This window comes from Rhea pennata, chromosome 7, assembly GCF_028389875.1.
Source record: "Rhea pennata isolate bPtePen1 chromosome 7, bPtePen1.pri, whole genome shotgun sequence".
NCBI classification, from domain to species: Eukaryota; Metazoa; Chordata; class Aves; order Rheiformes; family Rheidae; genus Rhea; species Rhea pennata.
Window position 1 is genome coordinate 13,643,021 of NC_084669.1, and position 17,302 is coordinate 13,660,322.

The 17,302-nt window shown below is 47.1% G+C and overlaps 1 protein-coding gene across 1 annotated transcript in view; it reads left to right on the forward strand.

The window, feature by feature from the left end:
• The window catches only part of COL17A1 (collagen type XVII alpha 1 chain), a 64,060-nt gene that overhangs the window by 45,737 nt on the left and 1,021 nt on the right, over window positions 1-17,302 (forward strand). Inside the window, exons 25-54 of the mRNA XM_062580016.1 lie at window positions 169-204; window positions 344-397; window positions 780-815; window positions 1,000-1,035; window positions 1,468-1,530; window positions 1,885-1,920; window positions 2,308-2,379; window positions 2,753-2,779; window positions 3,328-3,363; window positions 3,884-3,919; window positions 4,128-4,208; window positions 5,245-5,280; window positions 5,960-6,040; window positions 7,299-7,352; window positions 7,469-7,510; window positions 8,335-8,391; window positions 8,556-8,615; window positions 9,150-9,176; window positions 9,261-9,302; window positions 9,460-9,525; window positions 9,893-9,940; window positions 10,932-11,045; window positions 11,310-11,447; window positions 11,988-12,071; window positions 12,953-13,081; window positions 14,255-14,344; window positions 14,983-15,096; window positions 15,372-15,524; window positions 16,366-16,818; window positions 17,013-17,153. Coding sequence (XP_062436000.1) covers window positions 169-204; window positions 344-397; window positions 780-815; window positions 1,000-1,035; window positions 1,468-1,530; window positions 1,885-1,920; window positions 2,308-2,379; window positions 2,753-2,779; window positions 3,328-3,363; window positions 3,884-3,919; window positions 4,128-4,208; window positions 5,245-5,280; window positions 5,960-6,040; window positions 7,299-7,352; window positions 7,469-7,510; window positions 8,335-8,391; window positions 8,556-8,615; window positions 9,150-9,176; window positions 9,261-9,302; window positions 9,460-9,525; window positions 9,893-9,940; window positions 10,932-11,045; window positions 11,310-11,447; window positions 11,988-12,071; window positions 12,953-13,081; window positions 14,255-14,344; window positions 14,983-15,096; window positions 15,372-15,524; window positions 16,366-16,818; window positions 17,013-17,153 — 2,442 coding nt within the window. The remainder of the gene's footprint in view (window positions 1-168; window positions 205-343; window positions 398-779; window positions 816-999; window positions 1,036-1,467; window positions 1,531-1,884; window positions 1,921-2,307; window positions 2,380-2,752; window positions 2,780-3,327; window positions 3,364-3,883; window positions 3,920-4,127; window positions 4,209-5,244; window positions 5,281-5,959; window positions 6,041-7,298; window positions 7,353-7,468; window positions 7,511-8,334; window positions 8,392-8,555; window positions 8,616-9,149; window positions 9,177-9,260; window positions 9,303-9,459; window positions 9,526-9,892; window positions 9,941-10,931; window positions 11,046-11,309; window positions 11,448-11,987; window positions 12,072-12,952; window positions 13,082-14,254; window positions 14,345-14,982; window positions 15,097-15,371; window positions 15,525-16,365; window positions 16,819-17,012; window positions 17,154-17,302) is intronic.

The following is a 17,302-nucleotide window of genomic DNA, read 5'->3' on the forward strand; positions in this document are numbered from 1 at the left end:
TTGGTGATGCCAGTGTGATGTAAGCTCTTCCAGTGGCTGGGAGGATCCTGGTCAAGTAAACACTTACTGGGCTGTTGTTACAGAAATGCTGTTGGACAAACTCAAAGACATTTGTTCACTTTCTAATTGCGATGTTACTGAAACAAAAATCATGTTGCTTATTCACAGGTCTGATGGGTTCTCCAGGTCCACAGGGTCCTCCAGGTGAGTGCTTCATTCCTTTGTAATGGCACCTCATAGACTAGAGAAAACAAAAATGAATGAAAACCTCTGATAATTTTCCTTTTTCAGTAATGATTGGTGGTGAGTTGGATAGATTAACTTCCTCATCATTTTTCTTCAGGTCCTCCTGGCCTACAAGGATTTAGAGGAGAAGCAGGTCTTCCAGGTGCTAAAGGTAAGCTCTTCTTCCTCTGGACAATAACAGTAGCACTAGCAGACGTACTTTTCCACCACTGCTCTGAGTAGCAGACTTGATGTAAGCATGGAGCATTGAGACCCTTGGGTCAGAGACAAGCCTGTGAACAAGGAAAGGGGAGGAGGAAATAGACCTGTCTCAGTGATTGGAGTCCAGTATTGAGAAATACAAGAGATAAGAGAGGTAATGGAGAAGTCTAGATGAGGAAACATGAATGGATGGAGCTATACTAAAGGAAAGGAAGTTCGAGTTTCTCTGATGTCAGAGTGCATGTATTCCACTATGATTTTCTTTGATGCATGAAATCCCTTTCCCTTTCAACTTGTTTTTATTCTTCTTCAATCATCAATATATCTTTCAGGTGACAAAGGAGCTGCTGGAGCCCCTGGACCAAAAGGTATGTTGATCAATTAAATGTCTTTTGTGGGTACTTTCTTTAGATATGGATACTGTCCATAGGGATTGACTCCATCCTTCTTTGGTTTGTTGTTTTGCACTTTTATCAGAAATCAACTTTTTGTCTGACAGAGATATTTTACAATGAAGCAATCTCACAAAATCCTTCCCTTTTTGTTTTGTAGGTGACCAGGGTGAGAAAGGGTCTCGTGGAATGACAGGTCAGTGGATTGTTTCCGTGGAATAACATTCTATCTAACACACACTTGAATTCTTTTGAGTTTTCAAGTAATAGTATAGCCCAGCCAATCCCAGTCAGCTTTCTAAAAGAAGTTTGAAGGTTATATTGGTTATACTCATGTTAGTAGTTATATTGGTTATACATTTTTGCATCTGAGTTTTAACCAACTAGCTCCCATTCTTGATTCCAGTATTCTTGGAAAATGTTTATGTTTGGCTTTAGATAAATTCTCCTTCACGTGTACTGTATTCACTTCACTTGAGCATTTCTAGCGCCAGAAACAGTCACAAATCATGAGACTTGAACATCCTATCAGAGCTGTTTTTCAGTTGCAAATAAGCAAATATTACTGGCAGTCATAAATTGTATCTTCAAGATTTATTTGATTCATTTTTGTCTAATTTTGTTACAGGTGAACAAGGCTTAAGAGGAATGCCTGGTGTTCCAGGAGAGCCGGGGAGTAAAGGATCAGTAGGTGAGTAACAGAAAACAGTTGTGATTATATGTGGGACAATGCCACTTCCACCGACAGAGCCTCCTTCTGTGATCACAGACTTGGAATCATACTGGTTGTGATCATGCTGGTTGTGATCCCAAGTCTCTTCTCTAAATAGCTAAGGTTAGTTCGTATACTCAGAAAAGTTGTCCTACAGTTAAGTTTCAAGTGAACTTTTTTTGGATCTGCAGTGATTGCAGCCAAGGTTTCATTCAGATACAGTATGATGAAAAGCTACTCTCTTGTGTTTTAGGCTGTGTCCTACTTAGTAGGAGGGCAGGGCAACTGCGGTACTATTTCAGAAGTCCCTAATGACCTCTTCTCTTTGGACAGGGCCAGCTGGCCGTGATGGACAGCCAGGTGAAAGAGGTAAGGGAATCTTCCTCTCTCACTGCTCTTCCTTTGAAGTGGAAAAGCAGATACTTCTTGACTTGGTAGGAGGTTGATTTGGGGAAGGAGTGGTGGAAGATGGCAATAGATTCCTGTCCTGGGATCTTGCTGTCTTAGAAAAACTGTAGAGTCACCTATGAGACATGTGATGGAACTGGACATGAACTTGTGCCAGATGTCTGCTCACTACAAAACTCTTTCTTATTGTGGGTATTCACCTCTCAGATGGTGATGTTGAAATTAGCTGCTTAGCTGTGAGGATACGAAGGATAGAAAGAGCTGAGGGGTAGCTGGTGGTAGAGCTTGAATGGGTTGATAGATTATAAGTCAGTGATGTCTAGGTTGTTAACGGGATTATGTCCCTAGGTGAACCAGGTCTTATGGGAATGCCAGGAGCCCGAGGCCCACCAGGTCCGACCGGAGATGCTGGACAGCCAGGTAAGAGCAGAGAGAGAACAAAAATATTTTTAATTCAGTCAGGAACACAGTGGTTTCTGTCAACGATTTCCAGTTTCATTCTGAAGTTCTGTCTGGCAGTCAAAGCACTAGGAAGGATCTCTGTGCTGTAAGAGGGTAATGGAAAGGAAAGACATAGGGAGTCTAGACCCTTTCTGATAACAGGATTGTGCATACTGCAGAAAAGAACATCAGCTGCTATAAGCCGACACGCAATTTATATGCTGGGTGCTAAGATGATTTATATCATCTGTGGGCTGTAATTTTAAGCAAAAGTAGTCTTTTTTTGCACTGTCTATCCTCCCCCCTCCCCTATTTTCCTAGATCTCTTAGAGTTTTTGCTTTTATTTTCCAGGTCTCACAGGACCCCAAGGACCCCCAGGTAGGTTTTTTCACCATGTTCCAATTTATCAACACACGCCTTGATAAGGGCTCAAAACCACTTTGTAATGTCCCCCCTGCAGCACTCGAGACTTCCAAAGTGGGATCCAAAGGCTTCTGCTTCTCCCTTAGGTCTTGAGACAGGTTTTGTGATTGGTGCTTAAGCTTTCAGTAATGCAGGGCCTTGGACTGTTTGAAAGTTTACCTCTCCCCAAAACTTAGTTTGCTACAAAGAAAGAGGCGAGGTAGCAATTGGTAAAAATATAGGGAGCAGTGCCATCATCCAGAGAACAGTGGGAAAAGGGAAGCCCTTACCTTTTGCTCAGGGATACTACCAGCTCTCTCTACAGTCCACTATGAATTCCTCCACCTGGTGTCAGGGACGTTGTGGAGTAAGTAGGCATAACCTGCATAAAAATGCTGAGAGCTAATGTCTTTAGTAGGAAATCGCTCCTATCAACCCAAAGCTAAAAGTGGGGTACCTGGGAAAAAACCAAACCAACAGTATTTGCACTAACCATTTTAAATTGTTCATCTACCTCATACCAGGACTTCCAGGCAACCCAGGCCGACCAGGAGCTAAAGGTGAGCTTTGTTTCCCCCCTAATACTCGCTTGCTCTCTAAGTACTTAATTTTAGGGAGGATTGTCTGCTCAGGGGACCAGTCCCTGGATCAACAGTGGCATCTAGTGGCTTCAGGAAAGAAGGTTTGAGGAACAGAGGGGAGCCAAAGCCTCCCTGAACATGCCAAAGGCAGCACAGCAGTTTTCCCTCTAAGACAACATTAGCAGACCACATTTTTCCCCGCGTATATGAGCATGAGACCTAGTGACTGCAGTGGAAGCTGTGTGTCTGCCTCTCAGATTGGGACCCATTGCCTGTTCTGGTAGTTGTGGTACTCAGAAAGCTGATCAAGGGTGTCTCTGAATTAGGAGAGCTCTGTTACTCTGTTTTCCCCTGTGACATTCTACTGTTATGATTTATTGGACAAGAGATCAAGAGCAAAGAGAATAGAAACCACATGTTTAATAGGATAATTTCATTGATATAGTGACGGATCTTCCCAAAGAAAGAAGTTCATCTTTTGTGTCCTTTTTTTTCTTAGGAGAACCTGGAGCTCCAGGCAAAGTTATAAGTGCTGGTATGTACTGCTGTGAGTTCAAGCACTTACATTTTGGAGGATTTTCTGCATTATTTTATTATACCTCCTAAATTCATATTGACTTGGTCCCAGTTTTGTACTAGTGTCTCCCTCTATTGAGAGAATACATATTATAGCTGATCAAATGATTACTTAGAGATGAATTTGTTACAGATTCATGCAATATATTTATGTGCTTATGTTCCAGAGGGTTCGTCAACTATTGCTTTGCCAGGCCCACCAGGTCCCCCAGGCCCACCAGGTCCTACTGGACCCCCAGGTGTTCCAGGTAAGAAAGCTGCTTCTCTACTGTGGTTTCTACAGGCAGCTTGCATCACTGCCAACCCAGTTCTTTATTTATTGTGTGATGTTTCTTGCCCCTGCCAGGCTGTCCTCTGTGGGAGGTGAGATTGCTTAGGCAGTCCAGATACATAAGGTTCTCACCCTTCCCTGCTGTCTGTGCTCTCTGCACAGAGCAAGGCCAAGACCTAGGGCTGAGTTAGAGAGTTCGTGGCATTGAGAGAAAAATGGGAAATGATCACAGGGAGGCAGGATAGAAGGGAAGGCTGGGAAGATGGAGAAACTTGGAGCAGTGCTGCTATCCTTTGATCTGATGAATACAAACTAACAACAGATCAAATCCAGCAACTCAAATCAAGACCTTTTGCCTCTCAGGGAAGCAGGCCTCTCCAATCCCTTCCCAATGCATCCTGTCTTCAGAACTGAAATCAGAAAGGGCTTGTTTTCCAGTCTTAGCTTTGAACTCAAGACAGCAGAAATCCCACATGAGCATCTGGAAATCTGACACTGCAAACACCCCACCCATGCATACCCCCGCCCCCCAAGCTATGCATTAATGTGGTCTTCAGAGTCCTCTATCCCAGGTCAGACACTGCCCTCAAGCACACTGTCATCTGGCAGCAGTTCCTGGGCCCTGATTCTTATATGCATTTCCTAGTCATGTAGCTGGAGCTAATCTTGGAGCTAGTTTGGTGGAGCTAGTCCTAATTTGCAGCAGGAAATGCAATGAGAGGATTAGGCCTATTTGCATTTCTATTGTGGTCAGTGGCAATCTGGTTATTTCCCCAGTCTAAGAAGCACTGAGCACTTTAATTGCCAGATGATGGAAAATGAGCCATTTCTCCAGAGCCTCAAGTAATATATGAGACTAATGAATTCATACTCTATCACAATTCAATTTATTTGTGCAAATATATTATTTGATGTTCTCAGATGTTTATGAAAAAGATCTATTGATTCTCTTCTGCTACGGTAAAATACAACCAGGAAAATCCAATGCAGTCTTTTTTTTCCCGTGAAACCAGGTCCTGTTGGGCCAGCTGGTCTCCCTGGACAGCAAGGTACTGTTCGCCATCAGCCTTGATTCAGCCCTTTAAGAGAACTGCATTCATTAGTTTTTCTTTGTTTCTAATTCTCTCAGCCCTTGGCACAATCTCTTTCCTTCTGTTTGAAGACTTTTTCCTTTCAGTTCATTTTGCTGAATTATTGGGTTTAATTAATCTTTTAAGGAGTTTCTGTTCTTCTTTTTTTTTTTCCCCCATTTCCAGGGGAAGGAAAGGGGTGGTAGGAACGAATGTGATGTGGAAGTTTTTTCTCTTGTTATTTTATCTGGAGATTGGTATTTCTAAAGCACTTCTCAGCTGCAGTTGCCTTTCTGTGGTGGGGAATATAGCCCAGCTGACTGGCTTATGCCATTTTGAAAGGTGGGAAAAACAAACTAGAGCCTAACTGATAATAATGTCACTGTTAAATCGCTGCCAGTCAGACAGTGATCTGTTGGGAAGGGCCTGTATCTAGCTCAAAGGTTGAGAAGCTCCTCTGAAGGACCCTTCTTAGCTTATTTTCTATGATCAAGCAAACTGTGCAGCGGTTTCCGTATTTGAAAAAATGTCCGTGCAGGACTGAGTTCAGACTCCCAGTTCACATAAGCCAAGTCTGAACCCCCATCAGGGAGATGAGGATGGGTGCACAGTGTCACCTTCTCTAAGTTAATTCACCTTTTCTTTTTTCCTGAAAAAGGTCCACGGGGCGAGAAGGGATCCGCAGGTGAAGCTGTGATAGAAACTATCAAAACAGAAGTCTCATCATTAACATCTCAGAGTGAGTGAGCCTAGCTTTTCACTTCTTTGCCTGGAGAGGTGTTGAAAGCCTCCAGTGCTGCTTACAGCTAAGGGGAGATGCCTCTTCCCCTCAGCATGCTACAGAGCAAGTGTGTGTGTGTGTGCGTGCACGCGTGCATTTGGCAGGTAGATCTATACCATGACAGCAATACTAACCACCTCTTCTAGCGTGCTTCTCATCTGTGTATCCCAAAGTGCTTTCAAAAGGAGGTAAATGGCACCAGGCCCATTTCACAGAGGGGTAATGGTGACTGATGAATAGTCACCAGCAGCAAAGATAGTCACAAAGCTGTTGGATCTCAGCCAGGCCCTCTAGCCACTGTGCTTGCGGTGGACAATTCTGCATGTAATATGAACACAGAGCCATCTGTAAAGGAAGAACCAGTCTGAAATGGCGTGTTAATCCAACAAGGAAGGAAGGAAATAGAAATTTCTCTGCAAATTAGAGGACGAATTCACAGGGGAATAAATCCTATTTCGAGATGGAAATAAGTGGAGCAGAACAGAGTGGTTTAGCGGCATCCTGTGGAAAGTGCCTGCTTGCTCTGTGTAATACTAAATGTGTGGTGCACTTACAATCAATATTTGTAGGGTTTGTGAGCTCTCTGTAAGTGAGCAAGAGAGGCAAGGCGGAGGAGGGCATAAAATTACAAATGATCCTTGCCTGATCACCATCTGTGTGCACCAAGAATGGGGTCATGTAGACCCAGACCATGCTTCAGTATGTCCCATCCCCCATTCTGGAGTCCTGGATCTCGGCATTGCTTAGCTTTGAGTTTATGCTTGAACTTGGAGGTGTGGATACATCTCCACTCAGGATAACGCAGGGCGGGTACTTGTTAAATAATGGCTACCTAATTTTCTCATCCCAAATCTTGTTCCTCTTTGAAAGTATTTTTCTTCTACATCAAAGTTCTTTTCTTTCTTCTCTACTCTGTGGGTCATTTGCTCTTTCACTCAGCTATCTTTGCTCTCCAGAGAGATCCCTTCCCTGTTTTCATATGTGCTACCAGCCTGTTCAGCACTGCTTTTTGCTTCATGACTTAACCATCACATTGCCAGTTGAGCAGATCTGTCCTCTCCCTTCTCAGCCTCAGCTTTGACTCAGGTCACCCAGCTCCTGCCTTAGTCCACCCTTGAGTATAACAGCTTCTGTCAGCCATGTAAAGACAGTGTTTCCATAGCAGCAATAGCTCCATAGCAACAATTTTCCCTCTCTGTATGTTTCATTTGCACAGTGCTGTCAGATTTACAAGGGCGAGCAGGACCGCCAGGTCCTCCTGGACCACCAGGTATGTCATACAGCAGAGCTTGGGATATAAACGGGGGTATGTTGACACACATGTTTCTGGGCCATGCAGTTTGCTGAGTAAATACTCTGTAACGTTTTTGTTTCTTTGGTCATCAGGTGAATCTGTGCAAGGGCCCCCTGGACCTCGTGGACCCCCAGGTAAGAGCTTGTTTCTCTGAAGCAAACCTGGAAAGTGGGAGGTTTTTTTCAATGCCTCTGTCCTGTGCCCTGCAGTATCCTAGATGCAGTCTTAAACCTGTTGAAAGTTAGGAAGATCTTTACTGCTGACTTTACTGAGCAGATTATCACATAGTGGGTTCCTACTAACACAGCTTCACTACAATATAGTTTCACAGCAGCAAGAGTAGTGCTGCCCCGGGGGAGGAGATTTGCTTTGGCAGAGATCTGCTAGCCAGACTTGTAAGTCATAAAAGCCATACTTCTTATGAAGACACTGGACCTTCTCAAGTTCCCAGGGAAGAAACTGGAACTGTTTTCATCTTTACTTTTTACTTCTCCAGACTTAACTTTGAGCTGGGGGCAGAGGTAATAGATGTCATGAAGAACATTTCCCCTTTCTCCTTCCTATAGCACAGTGATTTCTTCCACAGCCAGAAGAGAGAAGGTGCAGGAAGGCACAAGACAGGAGCATAACCCCATTCCTTGTTCTCTGCTCAGTAGCAAAGGGGACCAGGTTAGGTATGCAGTGGAACGAACCTTCCCTCTTAAGGCAGGAGAGGCCAACTGGGATTAGCACTGTGTACTATAAGAATGGGAGCTTCAATGCCTGTGGCCTGCTATGGTGACAAGCAATAATTAAAATAATTAACAAGGATATATATGTCAGTGGAGAAAACAATGAAACCAGCCTAAACCTGGCTAGGGTCATTACTGGAGATACAGCAGCTCTGTCACTTAGTCTGTCATACTCCTGAAGCTCATCCTTTCTGAGGCTTATTTGTGTCCCTTTTGCCTAGGAGAAGGATTGCCGGGACCTCCAGGCCCACCAGGGAGACCAGGATCTTTCGCTTCAACCTCAGGTAGGCTCTACCTTCTTATTCCCTCCTCTGTGCCCTGAAAAATAACTGCCCATTGCGATTCCAGAGAGCACATTATCTCCTTGGCTTTGAGCAGATGGAACCATGGAGGATATGTGCCCTGTTCTGTTGAATGTCATGAAGCAACCTTTCTGTTTTCATTGCAGAAACATTCTTCACAGGACCACCAGGTCCACCAGGCCCACCAGGCCCGAAGGGAGACCAAGGTGCGTGTATCTTGCTGCCTCACTAAGATACCAGAAAGTATGGATTCCTGACCCCTCTGACTGAAAAGAAATAAGGAGGGGCCTGGGTGCAGAAGATGTCTTGCCTGTCTGTGGCTGTAAGAGAGTTGGCACAGTGCTCACTGAGCAGTATTCCTATCTGCTACCATAAAAGAAATGAGTCACTATGGGAGAAATTAATTAGCTTCCAGCACTGGTGTCAAGGCAGCCACTGTGTTCAGACCCCAACTTTGCAAGCCTCTAAAATTCAGGGCCATTCAGAATTTCTGATCCCCCCATTAAAGGGGCAGAATCTGCTTCCAAAATGCAGCATAGATTTGGCTGAGTCAGTACAAGGAGGTGGCCCTGTTAAGCATAGCCCAGCTCTGAGCTGGATGGAAGAGGTGGGATCTAATCCATTTACCTGTTGCAGCTGGTAAACTGGTGGCCATGATATTTGGCAGCGTAGGCTTGAGTACTTTTGCAGATCAGAGTGAAGCAAAAGTTAACGATGCTGCTCTGCTTGCCTGTTCACAGGTGAACGAGGCCCACGAGGATTCACAGGTAAGGAGGCTTCCAGGGGATGTCAGTGGGTGCGGTAGATTGCAAACGTTTGTGACTGCTCCCCCATTTCTGTATCCAATGCAGGTGAACCCGGTGAGCCTGGTCTCCCAGGAATCTCCTCACATGGTCAGTCTATGCCCCCTTTCCTCTTCTGAATTCATTGTCCCTAAGTTGAAATCAGGAAGCAAAATCCTGCTCTGTTGACTCCAGCTTTATTGGAGTCAGGATTTTGTCCACACACTTTATTCCTGTGCATCTCTGACTCTCCCTCTGTAATTGGCAGGTGGCAGAGTGACCATGCAGGGACCTCCAGGAGTTCCAGGCCCACCAGGCCCACCAGGACCTAAAGGTAAAGTTAAAATCTTCTGTCTTTCCTTGTTGATCTCACATAGCCAAGACTAGTTGAGACTAGTGGTTGGAGCAGCCTGGTCTACTGGGAGTGAGAGCTCTGCCCACCCCTGTCCTTTGAGACATGGTAGGACCCTGGCAATTGCACTGCTCTGAGCACAAGGTTATTAGATGGGTCACAGAAGGCTCAGGAAGGCTGCCATAACCTCTTTCCTCTGCTCTTCCCCTGTAAGCTGTAAGTCCAAGATCTGCTATTGCAAGGATTGTATGGTCAGTTCTCTGGCAACATGTAGCTCAGTCCTTTCACTTGACCAGCATGCTATGTGCAGTAACACATAGTTGTCTGTCTGCCTGTCTCTGATTTCCAGGTGATGCAGGTGTCCCAGGCGCTCCTGGCATCCCAGGAGCATCACGAGGTAAGAGGCAGACCTTTATTGCTCTGATACTACCAGGAAATGTTGACATCCCTGGCAGAGATTTGCAGAAAACTCCTGTGGGTTTAACAGTTGTAGGTTCTGCCCTCAGGTCAATGAGATTTGTGTTCTTCGCGGTGTGCCCACATCAGACAATTTAGGAGTTACAAGTTTTATGTTTCCAGCTTACTGAAAATTTTGGGGCCAAAGTTTGTCCAAATGGGACATGAAAGAAAGGAAGTCCTAGTTGGGTAACCATGTTCTAGAGGGGATTAGGAATCTTCATTAAGCCCTTTTGTGGGAATCCTTTTGTTCAGACCAAAATTGCTCTTTGTTTAGTTTCATTTACCACCAGGAGGATGCAAGTGAGTTAAGCCACTTTCATCCTGAATAAGAACATCTCTCTATGCAGGATACTAACACAGGTTAACAAATCCCACTTATTTTTAAAAATGAGTATGGATTAACCTCAGCATTCCTCCATGTCAGGAGGAGTACTACTGCAGGTTTTTGGAAAGACAATATACCTGAAAGAGCCTGAGGTGCCTGGATGCTGCAGTGACTGGAGTCACAAAGGACCCACCCATACTTTGCAATGGAGACCAGTGAGGAGGTTCTTGAGCTGGTGCCACAGGCTGGCTAGGACCAGGAGCAGCAGGGCAGTGAGGCCAGCCTAATAGGCTTGGGATCCCTGTCTGTACTGCTAGAGAGTGTTGCACTCAGGCACACAGACTGACCAACTCTGTAAGTGCAAAGTCAGGGAGGTCTCCAGACTTGGCCCTGTGGGGCTGCATAAGCACTAAATTAATTGAATAATTACTGTCTAATAGCCAGCACTTAGTGTTGGGAGATGGAGGGGGAGCCCCTCTACAGTCAGTTCCCAAAGCTCTTTCCAGGCCTGCAGGAGAGGCTCAATGCCAGCATCCCCTTAGCGTTGCTTGGTCTGATCCAGCCATGCTATAACCTTTCCTCCTTCTTACAATGAATTCTGTAGGTGGATCCAGACAAATTCAGGGACCCCCAGGACCTCCCGGGCCACCTGGTCCTCCTGGCCCAGGTGGAAGCTCATCTCAAGAGATTCAGCAGTATGTCACTGACTTCCTGAAGAGTGAGTATAACCACGCTTTGCCAAGGGTAGTGGATGCTTGCCGATCTCCTTTCTGCTCCTGTTGCTCTCCCTTTAGAAATAGCAGCCCAAGTGCTCTGGCCTTGTTTATGTTGGATACTTTGAGGTGCTATTGCTCAATGTGGCCTCTGCAAAACTGCCCTTCTGTGGACCTCTTCTCTGCCAGGGGAGGAGGATCTGGTCTTTGTACATTTGGCCATCACCTTCTCTCTAGTGATGTGGGCATGTCTTGGGCTTCCTACCTAGGTGACAGTGTAAGGCATTATTTAACTGGTGCCCAAGGCCCACCAGGCCCACCTGGCCCACCTGGAGTCATCACTATGGCAGATGGAACGAACTTGGACTATGCAGAGCTGGCTACCCGTGTTATGAGCTACATGACAAGTAAGTGCTGTGTTCCTGTGTTGGTAAGCAGTGTAGGTACTGAGTTACACTTGTGCAGCACCCGGATGATGAGAGGCAGAGGAGAGGCAGCAGTCCTGAAATTGCAGACCTCCAGCCCAGTTATCTGTCTCCTGCAGTCTTGACCCTGGACTCTGCAGAGCCTAGGTGGCCTCTAAATCTTGCCTTTTTTTAATGTTATATGAACTAACATTTTCTTCTATTTAAGCAATCTGACCTTAACTATTAGCTGCTTGACCCTGTAAGGTACCCAGGACCCAAATGGAGGTGGCTTCATCCTGAAGTCGATGAAATTTCCAGAGCTTTTGGAAGCAGCCTGGAATCTCCACGTTCTGGAGAGCAGAGACCAAACCATTGTGAAAATGGTCACACTGCGAGACAGCATTGATGGTGCCCTGCATGGGAAGCCCACTCCATTTGTTAAACTGGATTATTTCAGCTTTCATTTGTCCCTGCCTGGCTATTCACCTTCTCTTGCCTCTTAATACTGTATCTGACATAAAAACCTTTTCATTCCCGCAGGCTCTTCAAGTCGTTATCAATCATTTGACAGTTCGATATCAACTACATCTGCTTTGTATCAAGAACTTCTGGACATGTTGCAGAGTAAGTATCCTCAAAGGGAAGCACACGGGATACAGATAAAGCATCCCAGCAGCCTAGAGGTCTGTCCCTCCCTATCAGCTTCTTGCCTCCAACCAGTGGTACCTGCAGCTGCTTCAGAGGGCTGCTGTTGGTGCTGCTGAATGACCTGCAAAGCCTCTTTCCAAGCCCTTTGACCAATTTGTGTATCTTGGCCTGGAGAGTTTGCATGCTTTCTAGAAGCTATTCTTTCTCACTTGTTCACTTTTCATACCTGCTGTTACAATTCTGCAGCTTCCTACTCTCTCCCCTCCCCTCCTCAGCTCTTCAAGGGGCATCAGCCTAGCCCCTCCTTTCAGGAATTCCTCACAATTTCCCGTGAAAGCTTGGACAACTGCTTTCCAGTTCCCACTCTCTTAGGACTCCCTTAGATTCCTCCTTGCGCATTCTGAGCCCCTGTCAAGCCTTTGTTGACAAGCTGGGTGGGATGCATGGCTCTGTGCTCTTTCTTACACATGCTGATACTGTGAGCTGATAGGTGGGTCCCTGGAGTGTCATTTCGCAGTACCAGTTGGCCAGCACTGTTCCTCGTATGTGATCTGATGGGGAGTCTGTGCTCTGGACAGACAAACAGCTACTGAAATGCCACAGAGCTTAGCATGATCTTTACCACTTTATTCTCTTTACACAAGGTGTTGTCCAGGGTGTCCTGAAGAAATAGATGAGCATGCGAGTGTCCCTTGGGTAATCCAAATTGTCATTCAGCCCTGACCCCAGGTTCTTTGCAGGTTCAGATTTGGTGGTCTGTCTAGCAATAGGGGCTTAGCTCACAGGCAGTGAGCCACTAGCATCTTGCTCCTCTACAGCAACTATAAGGCCTTGAAAGATGCATCTTTCATTTCCAGGAGAAGAAATTCGGCAGTATCTGATTGGACCTCAGGGCCCACCGGGGCCTCCTGGACCAGGGGGAGATGGCATGTCTCTGTCCCTGGATTATGATGAATTGACCAGACGGGTTATCAGCTACTTGACAAGTAATGGTCTTTCTTTGTTAGTGTGTGTTTCCCTCTATTCCTTTGACAGCTGGCCAGAAAACTCAAGTGATCAGTGAAAACTCTCCCAGTGGGTTCTGAGCAAATCCCTAAGAACAGAGACCTACTTAAAGGGCCTGTGAGAGGCATGGGGGAGAACAAGGATGCACTGTGATTAAGATCCTATCTAAGGACTCTAGAAATGAGTTCTTTGCTAAAAATTGATCCTGGGATGTCACCTTAGCTGTCCTGTAAGTGCTCCTTTAACATAGAGAGAAATCATCACCTTCACGTGCTTTTGTCTCACTTTTCTTACTGTATCTGTGGCCAGGATCTATCTCTCTGTGGAAGAGCTGAGCTCTACCCACTAGTTGTCAAGGCAACCCAGATAAGGAACCCTCAGAAGTTTATAAAGTTACTTGAAACAACTTCCACCGCTCTGCTTCACGTTCCCATCTGTGAGGTGGTAATATAATATGTAAGAAAGACCCACTAAGAGTATCCACAACAGCAGTGCTAAAATTCTTAATCCTGCCAACTGCAAATATCTGCTTAAAAGAAAAGCTTGGACCATGCTCAGTCTCTTTGAACTGCCTTTGGAAGCCAGCTTCCACTAATGGGCTGCTCCAAGAATGGTGGGAATCTCCTCTTTGGCTCTAAGAGCAGGAAACTGCTGTTGAACACAAGTGCCTGAACAGCTCAAGCAGGCCAGCTGCATTTTATCAATCAGCAAGGCTGCTTCATTATAGTGAATTGCACAGAGGCACAAAGTTTGCAGAAAAGCAAGTGGCAGATGAGCTTGTTGCACCAGAGCTGCTTGTGCACAGGCAGCCACATGGACAGCAGCACGTTTCAGCTGGTGAGTCACAGCTGAGCTGTGTGTCCCAGCACGCTCCAGCATCTGGGACTCACAGGATGTACAGAACTCTTCCCAGGAGTGGAGGGAGAGACCTGCCGCCTGCCCATCTGCAAGTGCCCTTGTATTTGAATTAACTAGGCGGGTTTAAAGTCCAATCTGGAATAGGGCTTGAGCTCTGCTTCCCAGGCCAACCTGCTGCTGGGAATGCTGCACCCTGCAGGAGGCATTGCCCACAAGCACACTCCCCAGCCACGTGACTTGCACAGTAACACCGCCTAGTTTGGTAATGCCACGGTCGGATCTGTTTGATTTTGCAGGTTCTGGGATGAACATTGGGCTCCCTGGACCACCAGGGCCTCCAGGGTCGCCTGGCATATCTTACAGTGACCTAACAGCATATCTGCGAAGTAAGCCAGTCTTTTGCCTCCGCTGCCCCAAGCCCTTTAACACTCTGCAGGTTGTTTTACAGGCATACTTACATTAACATAGCCTAATAAGTAAAAGCATTACAGTGATTTTCTCTGCCCCTAGCTCTTGTCTGCAAGCGACTCAGCTGTAAGCGTAGAGTCTTCCTTTTGCCTGCCATCACAAATGACCTTCTAGGAGACTCTGCTGATCCCCTCTGTCTTGGTTATTGGCATTGCAGGACTCCTGGAGCTCTGCTCTGCTCAAGGCCTGCACAGGCCACAGGTGGCTGCAGACAGCTTCCTGAGCTCCTGCAGAGAATGGCAGCAGAGAGGTGCTGTCTTGGGGGTGGAGGAGCGTTTTGGCTCCCTCCAACTGTGCAGCATAAAGGAGCTTCTGATGCCAAATCAGAAAGCAAATATATACTTCTGCCTTTTATGGAATATTCTGGCTTCCTCATGCACCATCTCCCTGCAAGGTAGCGAGGTGCAATAGGAAGGCTGCTGTTGAGGATGCTGGGAAGGAAAAAAAAAGAAAGAAAGTGCTTTATGCTCAGCTGTAGCTGTTATCACCTGTAGTCTCAGAAAAGGGGCATTGAGGGTGTGCATTTGTGTGACTCCTTGTACGTTGTCTTTTGCAGACTCTGAATTCAGTGGCCTTGTTGGGCCCCCTGGGCCTGCAGGGCCCCAGGGACCCCCTGGGATCCCTGGATCACCTGGCACCTCTCTGGAAGACCTCTCTGCTTACCTACAAAGTAAGGCACTGGTGTTTCTTGTAGCTGGTGGGGAGGGTCCAAGCTTGCCAAGCAAGTGAAGTTTGTAGATGTCAGGGAGGCAGAGATTAGCTTCTCAGGAGATGTGACTGCCCAGTGGGAACAGAATCACTTAAAAAAAAAAATCTCATTGACATCAGCTGGAAAGGGCTGGAATTTGAGGTCAGACCCTTTAAACTCTCAGAATTCCCAGATATATGTAATTGCCATGTTCTCTCAGTGTCAGAAGATCATTCTTCCTCTCTCCCTCTCACAAGGTATGGGATACTCCTCCCTCTCCGGAGTCCAGGGCCCACCTGGCCCTCCTGGCCCTCCAGGACCTCCAGGCTTCTCAGGAACCGGCCTTCTGTCCTATGCTGACATCACTCACAGTGACGAGTTCAGGAGCGAGCTGATCCAGTACCTGAAGAGTAAGGGGCTGCCATCCTCCCTGCAGTCACCCCCCCAGGCTTGCTCTGCCCTTGCTGAGGCAGTTCTGTAGAGGGGCTGGAGCAGCACCTTGCCTCCACAAACAAACAGGTTCACCCAGGGCTGCACTTGACATGTTGTGAGCCTAGAAGGCCAAGCACAGTGATGTTGCAAATGCCCTCTACTGAACAGTGATTCCTTAGTAAGGTCACCTGGAGAAATTTTTTTTTTTGTGGGAAAAGCATTTTCTTTGATGAACACCTTCCTTCAGAGTGATGGATGATGGGGGTTTTGGAGGGTGTCACTGAGCCAGCTGTGAGGATGCCAACAAGGAAAAAAAAAGGTGCTTTATGCTTGGCTGTAGCTGGCAGCACTTGTACGGCCAGAGAAGGGACACTGAGGTTGCAGGTGGCCAGATCCAGGTCTGCATGACTGCTGGGCTGAAGTCTCACACTGGGAAGTCACCCTGGGCAGCCTTTCAAAAAACAAGGAGATCCGCCCCCCCACACTTTCGGGAGACTAGTCAAAGAAAGACTGTTTTGGCAGAGGTACTGGACTTGGCCCCCAAGAGGAGTGCACCCCTCTGCAAAGTTACTAGGCAGGTTTCTGAGGTTGGGCACCCAAAATTCTAGGCAGGGGGGAGAGGGGGAGTGTCATGCCTCAGTTTTTCCATGATGTACTCACCTGCTGCCTGAGGCATGGCAGTGGATAAGGGTTACTGTGTTGGCTGGCAAGACAGAGCTGCATACTCTAGTCTACATCCAGATGGTAGGACATGACTCTACCCAGCCTTGGGGGACCAGGTACCACTCCAGTCCTTTCTGTGCCTCTTGTATTTTGCAGGTGATGAAGTTAGAAGCTACATCTCGGGGCCACCTGGCCCCCCTGGGCCACGGGGGCCACCAGGACCAAAAGGAGATAGTGGTTTGGTGGCAGGGTCCATGTCTGCGTCATATCGAGAGTCGCTGGCTTCCGAGCAGTCACATGGAGGATCCCTTGGTGCTGGGGGATCTCAAGGGGGGTCCCTGGGCACAGGCAGCTCGTACAGCAGCTCCATGAGCAGCATGTCATCTTACAGTGCCTCCTCCACCGGCAGCGAGGGCTCGTATGGTGCTTCCATGGGCGGTGAGGGCTCCTACGGCACCTCCAGGGGCAGTGATGGGTCTTTTGATGGGTTGCTGGCAGCAGAAGAGGCACACAGAAGATCAGTGAGTTCAAGCAGATCATACAGCGACTCCTTCACTGGACCCCTGGATTACAACGAGCTGGCACTCCGCGTGTCGGAGAGCCTACAGAGTGAGTGGGACACCTGCTCCTCCTGCCATGCCTGAGCTTCCCTGTCCCAGCCCACAACTCCAGCCCCCACCCTGTGCCTGATGGCAGCCTGTTCACTTCCCTTGCCCTTCCTGCTTTCCCCTACAACCTCCCACCCCATCATCCAGCCACAACTTTTCCAGAGCTCCTCTCAAATGATGTGTTTAATTTCTCAGGCAGAGGTATCCTTCAAGACCTGATGTCTTACAATGCACAGGGACCCCCAGGTCCCCCAGGCCCTCCTGGTCCCCCTGGAATCAGCAGAGTCTTTGCATCCTATGGCAATGTCACCGAGGACCTCATGGACTTCTTCAGAAGTAAGTGGTGTGCATGAGATTTTTCCACCCTCCTTCTTCCCTTGCTGGGGAGATGTAATCTCATCATCAGATAGGACAGCGGGTTTTTCCACTACTCGTAGAAAGCTCCACCCCAACCTTACAGGCTACTCTGCTCACAGCTGCTGTGG